The sequence below is a fragment of the Pan paniscus genome, chromosome 10 (genome assembly GCF_029289425.2).
Source record: "Pan paniscus chromosome 10, NHGRI_mPanPan1-v2.0_pri, whole genome shotgun sequence".
Classification (NCBI taxonomy): domain Eukaryota; kingdom Metazoa; phylum Chordata; class Mammalia; order Primates; family Hominidae; genus Pan; species Pan paniscus.
Window position 1 is genome coordinate 114,563,581 of NC_073259.2, and position 12,980 is coordinate 114,576,560.

Below are 12,980 nucleotides of genomic sequence, written 5' to 3' on the forward strand. Positions count from 1 at the left end.
TTCCCTCCCCACTTTCAGTGCTACTGAGCACTGCCTGGATGTAACAATGTAGAGAAGGGGCAAGGATGAGGCAGCTCATGCTTGGGGTTTCATTTTTTTTTTAAGCCAAGGGAGAGGTGTAGTTGACTCAATTCTTTGACCATTTAAAACTGAGCACATGCACATGTCTGTTGAAATGATAGACATATGTGTGCTTAAAACTGCAAAGAGGGAAGAGAAGTTGATTCTCAAGACAATAATCACCTCAGCAATGGTACCGTAATTGGGTTAGATGTGTTTCTTCCCTAAATGCTGTCCCCTCCTAAACTTCCATTTCAGTTACAACATCCAAAAACTGTTTCAGAGTAACATAAATGTCAAAGCAGTTATTTCCTATATTTTGCTTTGTTGTGTAGAAAAAGTTATTACTTTGGTAACTTTTGTCTCTTCCATATGAAGACTGCCTCGAGTGTGTTTGTCTGTAGTTGGTTATCTTAGTTGGTTAAAATCCAAGTATTGGATTCTGTCCACATGTGGTCTGTCTACCTTTACCTTGTTCACTGACCTCAAGTGAAGGGAGCAACTACCCATTTGTGTTTCTACCGGCAGATAAAAATGTATAGATGTGCTCAGTTATGAAGTTTCCACTATAATGTGTTTATTTAGACCTATGTGTAAGTTATTCATGTGTATATTTCCTTTCAACAAGTAATCTACAACTTCTTTGATTTCACATTGAAACTCAACCACAACAATTTAAAAAATCTTAAAATTTCAGTATGTGTTGGCATACCCTGTGTTCACCTTCTTAATTCTTTGGGAGACTGGCAGCAACAACAAAGATTAAAAGATGCTATGGAATACAGCAAACAAGGGGTGTATGGTCACCCCTGCTCAAAGATTACCTTTAAGAAGCCTGCCAGGGAGCTTGCTTTTTTTTTCCCCCCAAATAATTTCTGTGATCCATGCCTACATGGGGTTGCCTAAATTGTTCAGATCCCCCTAATTTTAGCTACACCTCTGGGTCCTGGATTCTGAACCTCTTAAAGTATTCTCAAGCCCAGCATATAAACCACAGGGAATCCATTCAAGAGGCTAACAGCTCTGGCAGCAGCTACTGGAGGATCCAGGTTTCCCCCACAGTCTATTCTGCTTAGTTTTTCTGCTTTTAAATAATAGAATACTGAGACTCTTTGAAAATACTTAAAGACATTGTTTCCTGATTTGAAAACTCTGCTGTCCTAATAATAATGATAGTGATGGTAATAGTAATGGTGTTTTCTGTGATTATATATTAATATGTTATTACATCATATGATATTATGCAATTATATATTCATTTAACCATAACAACCATCAATATTACATCTTTTCTCAATTGAGGCTCTTTGGGATAGGTGTGCTTATGCACTTTTACAAATGAGGCTAAGCAGCGTGTTCAAGGTCCCTGTCCAGTTATTGATTTGGATCCAGATGAGCCCTGCTCCAAAGCCTCGTGCTCTCTGCCAGCATGTGATGCTACCTCTTTGTTTGTTTAACAGAATAATAACATATTTGTCTAATAACTTGTTTCAAAGGCAACCCACTGAAGGACGGTCTCGTGATGGTGGCTTGCGTCTCGGGGAAATGGAACGTGACTGTTTAATTGGTTATGGAGCCAGTATGCTTTTGCTAGAGAGACTAATGATTTCAAGTGATGCCTTTGAGGTTGATGTCTGTGGGCAGTGTGGACTTCTGGGGTATTCTGGCTGGTAAGTGGATACCATATGTCTCCCATACCACACCCCTTGCCTCTTAAATCACAGCTCAAGAATTGACCCTGGATCCTATCCGCATATTCTCCAGCCTCTGTCTGTGATCACTAGCATACCCTCCCTCATGCATGTATTCCTGTCATTGGGGATACTCTGTGTACATGTCTCATTTGTCTACATCATGATCTACTTCCTACACAACTAGAGGCTAAGCTCCCAAGGAGTACAAACTTTACCTCCTTTTAAATATTCTCTCAGGTACTTTTTATAACACTATTTGCCTGTGAAAATCCTACAGATGCATTGTCGGGTGTTAGAATCACAGTGTGTTAAAGAAACTCTTTAGGGAAGATTACATCGAATGCTTTCATTTGTAACTTCAGACCCAAAGAGCCAGGGATGCTGCCCCAGGTCTTATAGCAAATTGGTGACAGAGCCAAGAGCCAAGACCAAGATGACCTGGTACCCTGCCCCCTTGTCTGTACTCTCTCTGCCATGGCTAGCTGCTTCACACTTGTACTGTAGATTCTGTGAGGGCAGAAACCGGGTCTGTCTCAGTAATTTATTCAGCAAACATGTAGTAAGTATCTGCTAAGTGTCAGACACTGTTCTAGGCCCCAGAAATGCAGCAGTGAACAAGACAGATGATGGCTGCTCCCAAGGAGCTTATCTTCTAGTTCATTCTGATTGCATCCTGTCATGTTTACCCTCATTTCTCCAGCCTGGGACCTGGTAGATGCTTCATAAAAAAATACTGGTTGAATGATACCCTGCATTTGTAGGATTGCCAATAAGTAAATCATGTCATTTGTAAAGTTTATAATTTCTGTGTAGCATTTGGTACACAAAGGTCACCTTAAAAGATGATGCTGGATGTTTTTTGTTTTTGTGCAGTTGCACCACCTTTCCTATTTGTAATGATTCCACTCTGTCACCAGAGAACAAAAAGCTCACTTAGGGTTATTCCTAAAACACTCCTGTAGGCAAGAGAATCCATAGTTCCCCAAAAGCAAGGGGTTTTTTATTTTGTTTTTGGTTTTTGTTTGTTTCAAGACAGAGTCTCACTCTGTCACCCAGGCTGCAGTGCGGTGGTGTGATCTCGGCTCACTGCAGCCTCAACCTCCCAGGCTCAAGCGATCCTCTCACCTCAGTCCCCTGAGTAGCTGGGACTTCAGGCTCACACCACCACGCCTGACTAACTTTTGTATGTTTTGTAGAGACAGGGTTTCACCATATTGCCCAGGCTTGTCTCAAACTCCTGGGCTCAAGTGATCCCTCCCAAAGTGCTGGGATTTATAGGCATGAGCTACCATGCCCAGCCAAAAGTGAGTTCTTTACTTACTTTTCAAGCAGAGGCAAGGTCCAACAAGATCTAAGACACAAGCTACAGAGCTTCTAGCCTCACCCCCTCATTGCCCCTCACCTGCCCTCCCCAGAGTGCCTTTTCTCTAGATAGGGGCCATCCCCAAGATATAGTTAGGCCCAAATAGCATTCATTGCTGGGGTTTGAGGAATTTGTGGGCCACCTTTTCCCCATTGAGTCCCCATCGTAGTTTCCTTCCAGACAGAGCCTGAACTTCTTGCCATCCTGAGCTACTAATTTCTAAGTTGGAAAAAGCCAATCACAAGTTGAACAAGTGGGCTCCTTAAAACGCAGTGTATCCCTTGCCAGATAAATGTCAAAACTTTCTGGCCAGTTATTTCATGATTTTGGTGAAGACTCTCGTCTGTAAGGAGATCATTTCACTTTAAAAACTAACAGAAGAGGTGGCCATTTGCGGTTCATCTTTCATAAGGTTGCAGAGGTGACATGATTCCAAGGATAAGCCTAGCTCTTTCTTATATGAATGAGATGGGGGTTTGCTTCAGTCCTGAGATGTCTATTTGTCTTTTGAAATGCATATTGAGCTTGCTTTTTATAGTCTGGGCTGTGCAACCAAAAAGAAAAAAAAGAAATCATGTAATAGGAAGATGCCTGGATCCTAGTTCCACTATGCTTAAATCTTCAAATTTGACACAAGGATTTTTAAATAATTTACTTTGAAAGGATGGTACAGAAGAATCACGTCATTAAAAATAGAGGTCATGGAACTTCAAAAAGAGTTTCCTTTTCTCTTCCTCCCCTTGCATTCTTCCTCCCTCTCCCCACCCCCGGAGAAAAAAGAAAACAGTCAACCCGATTCACTTATGTGCTTTGAAAACCTTCCCCTCTCCGCCACTGGTTACCCAGGGAAGGTAATGTAAGCAAGAAGACCTGTAAGCAGCGATTGATCCTTCAGCATTATTCTGCTAAATGTATATCTTCTTTCCTGCTTCATTTCTGTCTCATTTAGAGAGCATCTGATGGCAGTGTCTGATTTTGAAGTGTATGTATTCCGTGTGTATTGTATTTGAAATCCTTTGAAAGAGGACTAAATCAGGTTATACAGTTTGAGGGTCTTTACTGTAATTAAACAGACCTCAATATATACTGTATGTCTGATTTTGAGTGGCCTACTTATACCCTTGTTGCCAACAGAAAAAAATCCTAATCCATTCTAGTAGTCTAGCCGCTGCCTCGGGTGCTGCTTTCTGGCCGAGGAGCGTAATGATGCTGTCATTTTTCCCATCATTACCTGATCATGTGTGCTGGGTTGAGTGGGAGGGAGCATGGGCGTCGTTGGAGGAAGTCGCTCTTTAATGAGCCACACAATGAAGGCTAGGTAATTAGAGCAGTTCGGAACCTTGAAACTGGCCTTTTGTCAGGGATTTGCACATTAGTGAGGCATTGCTATGGGGATGTTTACAGCACGACTGTTGTTCTACAGAAGACACTAAGGGCATAAGTCACAAAAGAGAGGTCCAAAAGGAAGGCTTCAGGAAGAAGAAAATCCCTATTAAGATAATTAGCTCATAGAGGATGTTTCACTGGACAGTCATTTCTCGTGTGAAGCCACAGCCTCCCCTTTTTGCTACCTTTGCCCTAAAAAAGCCGTTCATTTTATTGTTGTTCACGTCAAGTTTCTACCTTTGCAAATTGTTCAGATACAAGGTAAGGTAAGGTTTTATACACACACACGCACGTTGGAACATTTTAAATGATGGAGAAGTATTTAATAATAGAGAAGATTAAAGGGCTTTCTGGAATATGAATCAGTACATATGGAAATTTAAAATAGATTAGCTTGGATCGGAGTCATTGGGTAATGTACTAGTCAGGAGAAGAAGCAAAAGGTACCCCCGTTAAATGCATTTCCCCAATTTAATGAAAGCATGAACACGATTCCTAGATAAATTACATCAACCCAAGCACATTAAAAACATAATTTTTGAACTCGAATGCATTAAATAGGTCTTTAGATAATCTTTTAAGAAAAAGTAACTCACCAAGTTTGTATTTGTACTGTTAACGGATCAAATACAGGTTAAGCACCCTGCGTCCCCTCATCATAACATCAACTGTGCATTTGTGAGGGTTAGTCTTCTCCCATTCTCCTCCTCAGGAAACTCTGTCTGCATAGTTACCACCACCACGTGCACATTCTCAGCCTCAGTTCTTGCTTTTCTTTTCTAAAATAATACAAGCTTTATTTTACTGATTGCAAAAATGATCCCTGCTCATTGTAAAACATTCAAAAGTTACCACAAATATAAAGTGAGTCACATTAATTCCCACCACCCAGAGATGACCACTATTAACATTTTGGTGACTCTTTCAAGATTCTGATAAGGGCAGAAAAATACAAATATACACACAAAAACTTAAAATTTTACGTATGATTTTGGGGGCTCCATACACTTACAAAACTTGTTTGAGGGCCCCCTTGGGACCATGCTGATCAACAAACTGCTTTTTTCACCTCACAGTTTGTCCTATACACCTTCCATTTCAATAAATGTGTGTCCACAACAGCAGGTCTAATGGCTTCACAGTCTTCTTCTATCTAAATGTCCCAGTGGACATTTGCATAGTCTCACCTTATGCTGTTATAAATAGTGTGGCTGTCAGCATTCTTGTGCACATACCTTTGCCACTTTTGGGATTACAAAATCAAAGAATATGCACATTTACAGTTTTTACACACACTGTCTTACTGCCCTCCAGAATGGCCAATCCTTTGTTCACTAAGGAATCCCCCTTCAATTCCTGGTCAGCACCAGATCTTCCAAGCCTCAGTTGCTATTCTTCTTGGACTCATTTTCCTCCTCGTTAACTGTGAGGACCTAGTTTTCTACCTGTTAAGAGTCAGGATTTGTACTGGATACCTACTGTCCTAGCTGCTGCGGACCCTTGAGGTGTAGGGTAAGGTCGTATTTTGGTCTGAAACCTGAAAGAATAATTCACTTTCTCCCCAGGGACCCTTCTACAGTTGTAGCCATTGATTAAGAACTAAGTTCAGTTTACCAGCTCTTCCAGAAAGAAGAGAAAATAAAGTCCTAATTGGAATATGAGGCAAAGTGGTTAGGAACATGGACTGTTGTTGCTAGGGTTAAGTGGGAACATATGTGCACATGCACACATACACACATTTCTTAGTTTTGCACAAGGGACAACATGTTGTAAGTATAGTACCTCCAACACTCATAGAAATCACCAAGCCTAAAGAGCACTAGACAAGTTACCATTTGATTGAATACCACTGTCCTATTCAAAAGTCTTGTCTTTTCCATCAGACTTTATGTATCTCAGTGACAGAAACCAAGTTATAATTGTTGAGCGCCTTGCCTAGAATAATATACTGCTAGTATAGTTGATGCTTATCAAATACATGGAGATTGATTGAATTGGTTTAAAACTCTTTAAACAATGAAAAAAAATTAAATCTGAGTAAATTTCCCAATGGTTCAGATTTCTGGAGCTCTTTCAAAACAGTATATTGGCAAATGTTTTACATTTTAAGGAGAAAGGGCTAGATGTGTGGTAACAACTGACTCAACTTGCATGCTTTAAACACTGGAGGGAATGGTGTTTGTTTCCTCTTTTCTTTTGCTTCCTTGGATGTTTCTTTTTTTTCTGGGCACATATGTACTTATATGATAGTGCAACTGAACACTTAGGAATAGAAAGATAATTTGATAGAATGATAATAGAACTTTATAGAGACCATTCTCACTTCCTACGTGGAGGCCTTTGTTTCTGAGTTGCTGTCTGTCTAACGCTTGCTGACTTGGGTTTCAGGTGCCATTACTGCAAGTCATCCTGCCACGTGTCTTCCCTCCGTATTCCGTATGCCTGCAAGCTGCTCTTCCAGGAACTACAGTCTATGAACATCATCCCCAGGTTAAAACTGTCCAAGTACAATGAATGAGGATGGAAAAAATGATTATTAAAGAGAACAAGTGATACATCCAATGCAACGGAAAGCAGAAGGGATTTAGGACTACGTCTCCTCCTGTGAAGAATTCCCTTGCGTATTCTCTCTCTAAAACAACCAAAAAAAAAAAATGGAGAGGCTTTTTATATACTCTAAGACTGGCTAAACAACCTTGATCATTGAGCCTCGAGCCATGGGAGAGATGCTGACCATGTGGACTGCAAGGCTGCTTGATTCACAGATGGATGTGACCTAAAGGATAAATAAGCTATTACTTATGTGCTGATCTCTTGATGTTCACTCATTAGAAGACCTTACTCCTTCAAGCGAATGTTTGGGGTCAAATTTACCATATCTTCTGGCTAACCATATTCAAGATTCTTCTGAAACTTGGAGGATGTAAAGAATCCATTTGATTTGGTCAGCCTGGCTTTTGTCGTGGTGGCTGGCTCGGATAAATTTTCCCAACAATTAAATCTTGCCTTTACACACCCCAACTTTGTAATTTTAGTCTTGGTGAAATATAATGAATTTGTTCCTACCTTGTCAAGCAAGAATGTCGTCTTCCCCTATGGACTCAATTGCTATTATTTTGAACCTGCATGATTGTACCATGCAATACTATTCGTTAAATATCTGAATCTAACCCCGTGGCTGCTTTGTCATGCTCTGTCCCTTCCATGCCTGCCAGGATGCTAGCTGTCCATTTCATTTTTAATCTGACAGACTTCCTTACTCATTTCTAATTTGTTCTCAACTGCTGCCCCAAAGCCAGATAAACATTTGTGTTAAGGATTGTTTGTAAAATCAGATTCAGAAACACTTTGAGTAATGGCCTAAGACTTCATTCCCAGCATGTCACACTGAAGATGTTCAACAGAATATTAATAGGTATTATATACCAACAAGAATCAAGCTCCTATGTCAAACTAAGGTTGAGAAACTGGGGGTAACCAAGTTAAACATTCCACAGGACTTTTTCAAAGCCCTTAAAGATCCCAAGCTAATGTGTACTGGGTTTCAAAAGAGGGATGTTCCAGGGACCCAGGCTAGTCATTGACTTGAGAACTCAACCTCACTTCTTCTTTTTCTTCACAATAAAAAATTTCTAACACACGTGGGTATAACAGTCAGAGTGGTATCAGTGAAAGCAGAATGAAAGACACTGCAGGTGAGCAGGCCTTCCTCAGCCCTCATGGCAGGGACTCAATAGGTATTCTTTTTTCTTTTTTTTTCTTTTGAGACAGGGTCTCTCACTCTGTCACCCAGGCTGGAGTGCAGTGGCAAGATCACGGCTCACCGCAGCCTCAATCTCCCGGGCTCAGGCTATCCTCCCACCTCAGCCTCCTGAGTTGTTGGGACTATAGGCGCATGCCACCACACCCAGCTAATTTTTGTATTTTTGGTAGAGATGGAGTTTCGATGTTGCCCAGGCTGGTCTTGAACTCCTGAGCTCAAGTGATCCGCCCGCCTTGGCCTCCCAAAGTGCGGGCATCACAAGTGTAAGCCACTGCGCCTGGCCTCAATATGTATTTCAACAGGTATTTCAAAAAGGAGTTTGAATGTTCAGATCTTTGCTATGCCAATTCCTTTTTTTAACCTAGCTTATAGTTCTCAAAACTGATGGTACATAAGGATTGCCGTACTGGATTAAATGTACAATCATACTGTACTTTGTGGGCTTTTTAAGGAGTTTTCTAGGGTGATCCTGATTATCTCACATCGTGTAGCAAATCCACTTCCCAAATCCATCAAAGATGCAGTTGCCCTGCAGTGTGGGACACGCCATTTCAGTGAACACTCAGAGGGTCAGGCTGGAAGAGTTAAAGGCAGTGTGCTGGGTGCTGGCAGGAGGACTTCATCGTTCATCATTCAGTACCTGCCACGTACAAGGCACTGGACTAAGGATAAAAGAACAGGACAGGGCCTCTGCCTGACCGAGGACATAGTCCAGTGGAGGAGGCCAAGACATGTGTGCTGGGTCATGGAGCACTGCCCTGCAGTCAGTGCTGAGGATTAACCTCGGCAGTGCTGAGGGAGTGCCCAGGGCAAAGCGGCCAACAGTGCTCTGAAGATTTGGAAACACTTCACAAGTGTGAGTATGCCCTTTATACATGAAGAAACTGACGCCCTGAGTAGCTAAGTGACTCCCCAGAGCCTCACTGCTAACAAGGGGGACAGCAAGGGCCTTGGGACCAGGCATTCTCACATGCAGGGCTTTGTTCTGGTTTTATCTGTGATTATATATTTTTCAGTCACCAAAAGTGATAGTTTTTAAAAAAAATTCAGATGCCCTTGAATGGTTGTATCTTTTATAAGTGAACATCCTTCTCAGGAAACCATTCCAAGCCAGTCTAATCTTTCTGAGGGAGTCACCTTTCTAAGTGTCTAGGAAATTCTAAGTTTACAAGATCTAGAAACTATGGGTTTTCAAGTCGAGACATCCTTAAAGGAAAAAATTCTATCAGATTGATATCTCAAAAATTAGCAACTGCCACATTTGAATAGCTGTTTGACTCTGAGAAATACTTTAATGAAAAGCAGCCAGACACCAGGCATGGTAGCAGGCACTTGTAGTTCCAGCTACTCAGGAGGCTGAGGCGAAAAGGTCATTTCAGCCTACGAGTTTGAGACCATCCTGGGCAACACAGCAAGACCCCATCTCTAGGGAAAAAAAAAAAAAAAGCAGCCAGATTTGGTAAGCTAGACCCACTACGGTTTTATTTATTTGTAAGTTAAAAACAATTAACTTACAAATAACTTTAATAGTTATTTTTTATTTAAAGAGTTTATTTAAACTTTATTTAAAGAGTTGTTTATAAATAATTAGATTTTCTTTTCCAGTGATGATAGAGTAACCTTTTACAGACCACCCTCAAAGCACTTTTTTCCCTCCAGTCTTTTGCGAGGCTGGAAGTGGCACAGGATGAGGCTGAAAAGCCACACCAAAGCCATTGAAGAGGCTGTGACCCTGACATGAGCTTTGACAGAATCAAAGGGCTGGGGAGACAAGACTGTGGGCACAAAATTGCCCAGATGCCAGGATCAGAGAGGTCAAGATCCTATATAGAAAGGAAGTACATTGAAGTGAGCTCAGCTTCTTCACAGCTTTTCTGGATTTGCCAGCTCCAGCTGATAAAATGTGAAATCACTGACTGGGTGGATTTAAACGACAGAGATGTATTTTCTCACATTTCAAGAGGCTCAAAAGTCCAAGACAAAAGATGTCCACAGGGTTAGGTCTAGTGGGCCTCTCTTCCTGGCTGCTGGTGGCCACCTTCTCACTGCAGCCTCACGTGGCCTTTCCTTGGTATACAATAAGGGAGCATGTGAGTGAGCTCAGGTGTCACTTCTTAGGATGCCAGCCCTGTTGGATCAGGGTCCCACTCATATGTCTTCATTCAACCTTAATTATTCTCTTAAAGGCCCTGTCTCCAAATGGGATCATGCTGCGGGCTAGGGCTGCAACCTGTGAATTTGGGGACACACAGTTCAGTCCATCATACCCCTGAAGACATTTGCCAATTCATAACAGCACGGATAGAACTTGGCAGTCTCTATTAAAGCTAAACATACTCAGCAATTCCATTCCTAGGTGTGGGCCAGCAGAAATATGAGTGTGTTATCAGTATGTGTGTACAAAAATGTTTCTAGCAGCATTATTTATAGTAGCCCAGGTTGTAAATAATCCCTGCCTATTAACAACAGAATAAATTGTGGGATGGTCATTGATATGGCTTGGTTATTATGCCCCACCCAAATCTCATCTCGAATTGGAATCTGCACGTGTCAAGGGAGGGATGTGTAACCCCCACGTGTTGAGGGAAGGAAGTGATTGCATTATGGGGGCAGTTTCCCCAATGCTGTTCTCGTGATAGTGAGTGAATTCTCACGAGATCTGATGGTTTTATAAATGGTAATTGTTTTCTTTGCTCTCCCACTATCTCTCTTGCCTGCTCCGTGTTAAGACTCATCTGCTTCCCCTTCTACCATGATTTTAAGTTTCCTGAGGACTCCACAGCCATGCAGAACTGTGAGTCAATTAAACCTCTTTCCTTTGTAAATTACCCAGTCTTGAGTAGTATCTTTATAGCAGTGTGAGAATGGATGAATACAGTGATACAATGGAATACTATACAGCAATGAAAAATGAGCTGCTGCTACATATAATATCATAGGTAATCTCACAAATATAATATAGGGCAAAACAATTTAAGCCCAGATGGGGTGTGGTGGCTCATGCCTGTAATCCCAGCACTTTGGGAGGCCGGAGGTGGGTGGATCACCTGACGTCAGGAGTTCAAGACCAGCCTGACCAACATGGTGAAACCCTGTCTCTACTAAAAATACAAACATTAGCCAGGAATGGTGGTGGGCACCTGTAGTCCCAGCTACTCGGGAGGCTGAGGCAAGAGAATTGCTTGAACCTGGGAGGCGAAAGTTGCAGTGAGCTGAGATTGCACCACTGCACTCCAGCCTGGGTGACAGAGTGAGACTCCGTCTCAAAAAAAAGTAAATAAATAAAGTTAATCCCAAAAGAAACATACTATATCAATTCCTTTAAAGCTCAAAAATAGGCAAAATTAATATATAATATGAACAGTCATAAGATTTCCCTGTGCAGAGTGGGGTGGCTAATGGCTAAGAGGTGCAAGAGTGGGGCTTCTAGGATGCTGGTAATATTTTTTTGACCTGAGTGCTGATTACATGGGTGTGTTCATTTTATGAAAATGCATTAAGCCATATTCACTCAGGACTTTTTACCTTTCTGAATGTACATCATTGTTTAATAAGTTTTTTTTTAATCTACCAGGTGACTTAAGAGTTTAAGAATACAAGCTCTAAACCTGTGTTTCAGTCTCTTCACATAATAGATATGTCACTCCAAATATAACATATTGTGTTAGTTCTTTTAGTTTTCCCATCTTCAAAATAGGGAATATAATAGTACCAACACCTGGGGCTATTTTTAAGATTAAATGAGTTAATGCATCTAAAGGGCTTACCACAGTGCCTGGCACAAAACAGGTGTTCACAAATGTTTGTTATTGTCTTCATTGATGATAACCAGTAATCATATCATACACCTTATTAACAGCGCTGCCAGGACTGGCAGTGTACAACTGTACAACTTCATCAGGCAAGGGTTAGGAAAGGCAAACCCTGAGTTTCCTTTCGAAGAGAGAGTTTGGAAACTAGGACCAAGTGCAGAACCCATAGGATTTTGCAAAAGCGATTTGTGAAAGCTGCCCTGTTTAACAATGATGGGCGGAAGGAAGGTGGTGGACTTAGTGAGCACACTTCCCTGGAACAACCATTTAGCACTGACATCAAAGTGAGGCCTGTCGTCGGCGCGGGAGTCCCAGAATGGTTTCATGAAACCCACAGAACGTTCTCAAAATGCTTCCATGTGGTGAGAGTCAAGTAAAGGATTAAAAAAAACACGGAAGTCCTTGATTGGGTGCTACATAATGGGATAGTTTTCAGCTGCTTCAGAGCATTTTGGCCAACACCTTTATTTGCGGTAATGAACCACATGAGGGTGAGCACATTAGGGCTGGTGGCTGGGCCCATCCGTTCTCCGCCGTCTGAGTAATAGAGGAGCCAGTTTCGGAGAGACCTGTAAATAATTCCATTGTGAAACAGATGATCAGAAAAGTGACTGTAAAAGTAGCACCTCTTTACCATCCATATTTACTCCATATGTGTCTTGAAAACAGTTTATTTCATTTGTTGACCAAAAGTTGATTTTTACTACTTCAGCCCACAGGGCCAAGATTGGTGGGAAATTAATGCCAAGCTTTAAAAAGGCAGTTTTAAATGGGGGGAAAAAAGTAGTAGCAATCTAGAAGTATATAGATTACTAATGCCAAGCTACCAGTTTGAGTTTTAGAAAGAGGCTTCAGAAGCAATGAAGAGATTTGCTTCAGCAAATCAGTCTTGATCAGGATGT

At 41.4% G+C, this 12,980-nt stretch overlaps 1 protein-coding gene across 2 annotated transcripts in view; it reads left to right on the forward strand.

Moving 5' to 3' along the window:
• The window catches only part of POLR3B (RNA polymerase III subunit B), a 150,334-nt gene extending 139,575 nt beyond the window's left edge, over positions 1 to 10,759 (forward strand). For both annotated transcript variants that reach the window (XM_003832543.7, XM_003832544.4), the window contains exons 27-28: positions 1,557 to 1,730; positions 6,892 to 10,759. In XM_003832543.7, coding sequence (XP_003832591.1) covers positions 1,557 to 1,730; positions 6,892 to 7,021 — 304 coding nt within the window. In that variant the 3' untranslated portion in view covers positions 7,022 to 10,759. The remainder of the gene's footprint in view (positions 1 to 1,556; positions 1,731 to 6,891) is intronic.
• The last annotated feature ends 2,221 nt before the right edge of the window (positions 10,760 to 12,980 follow it).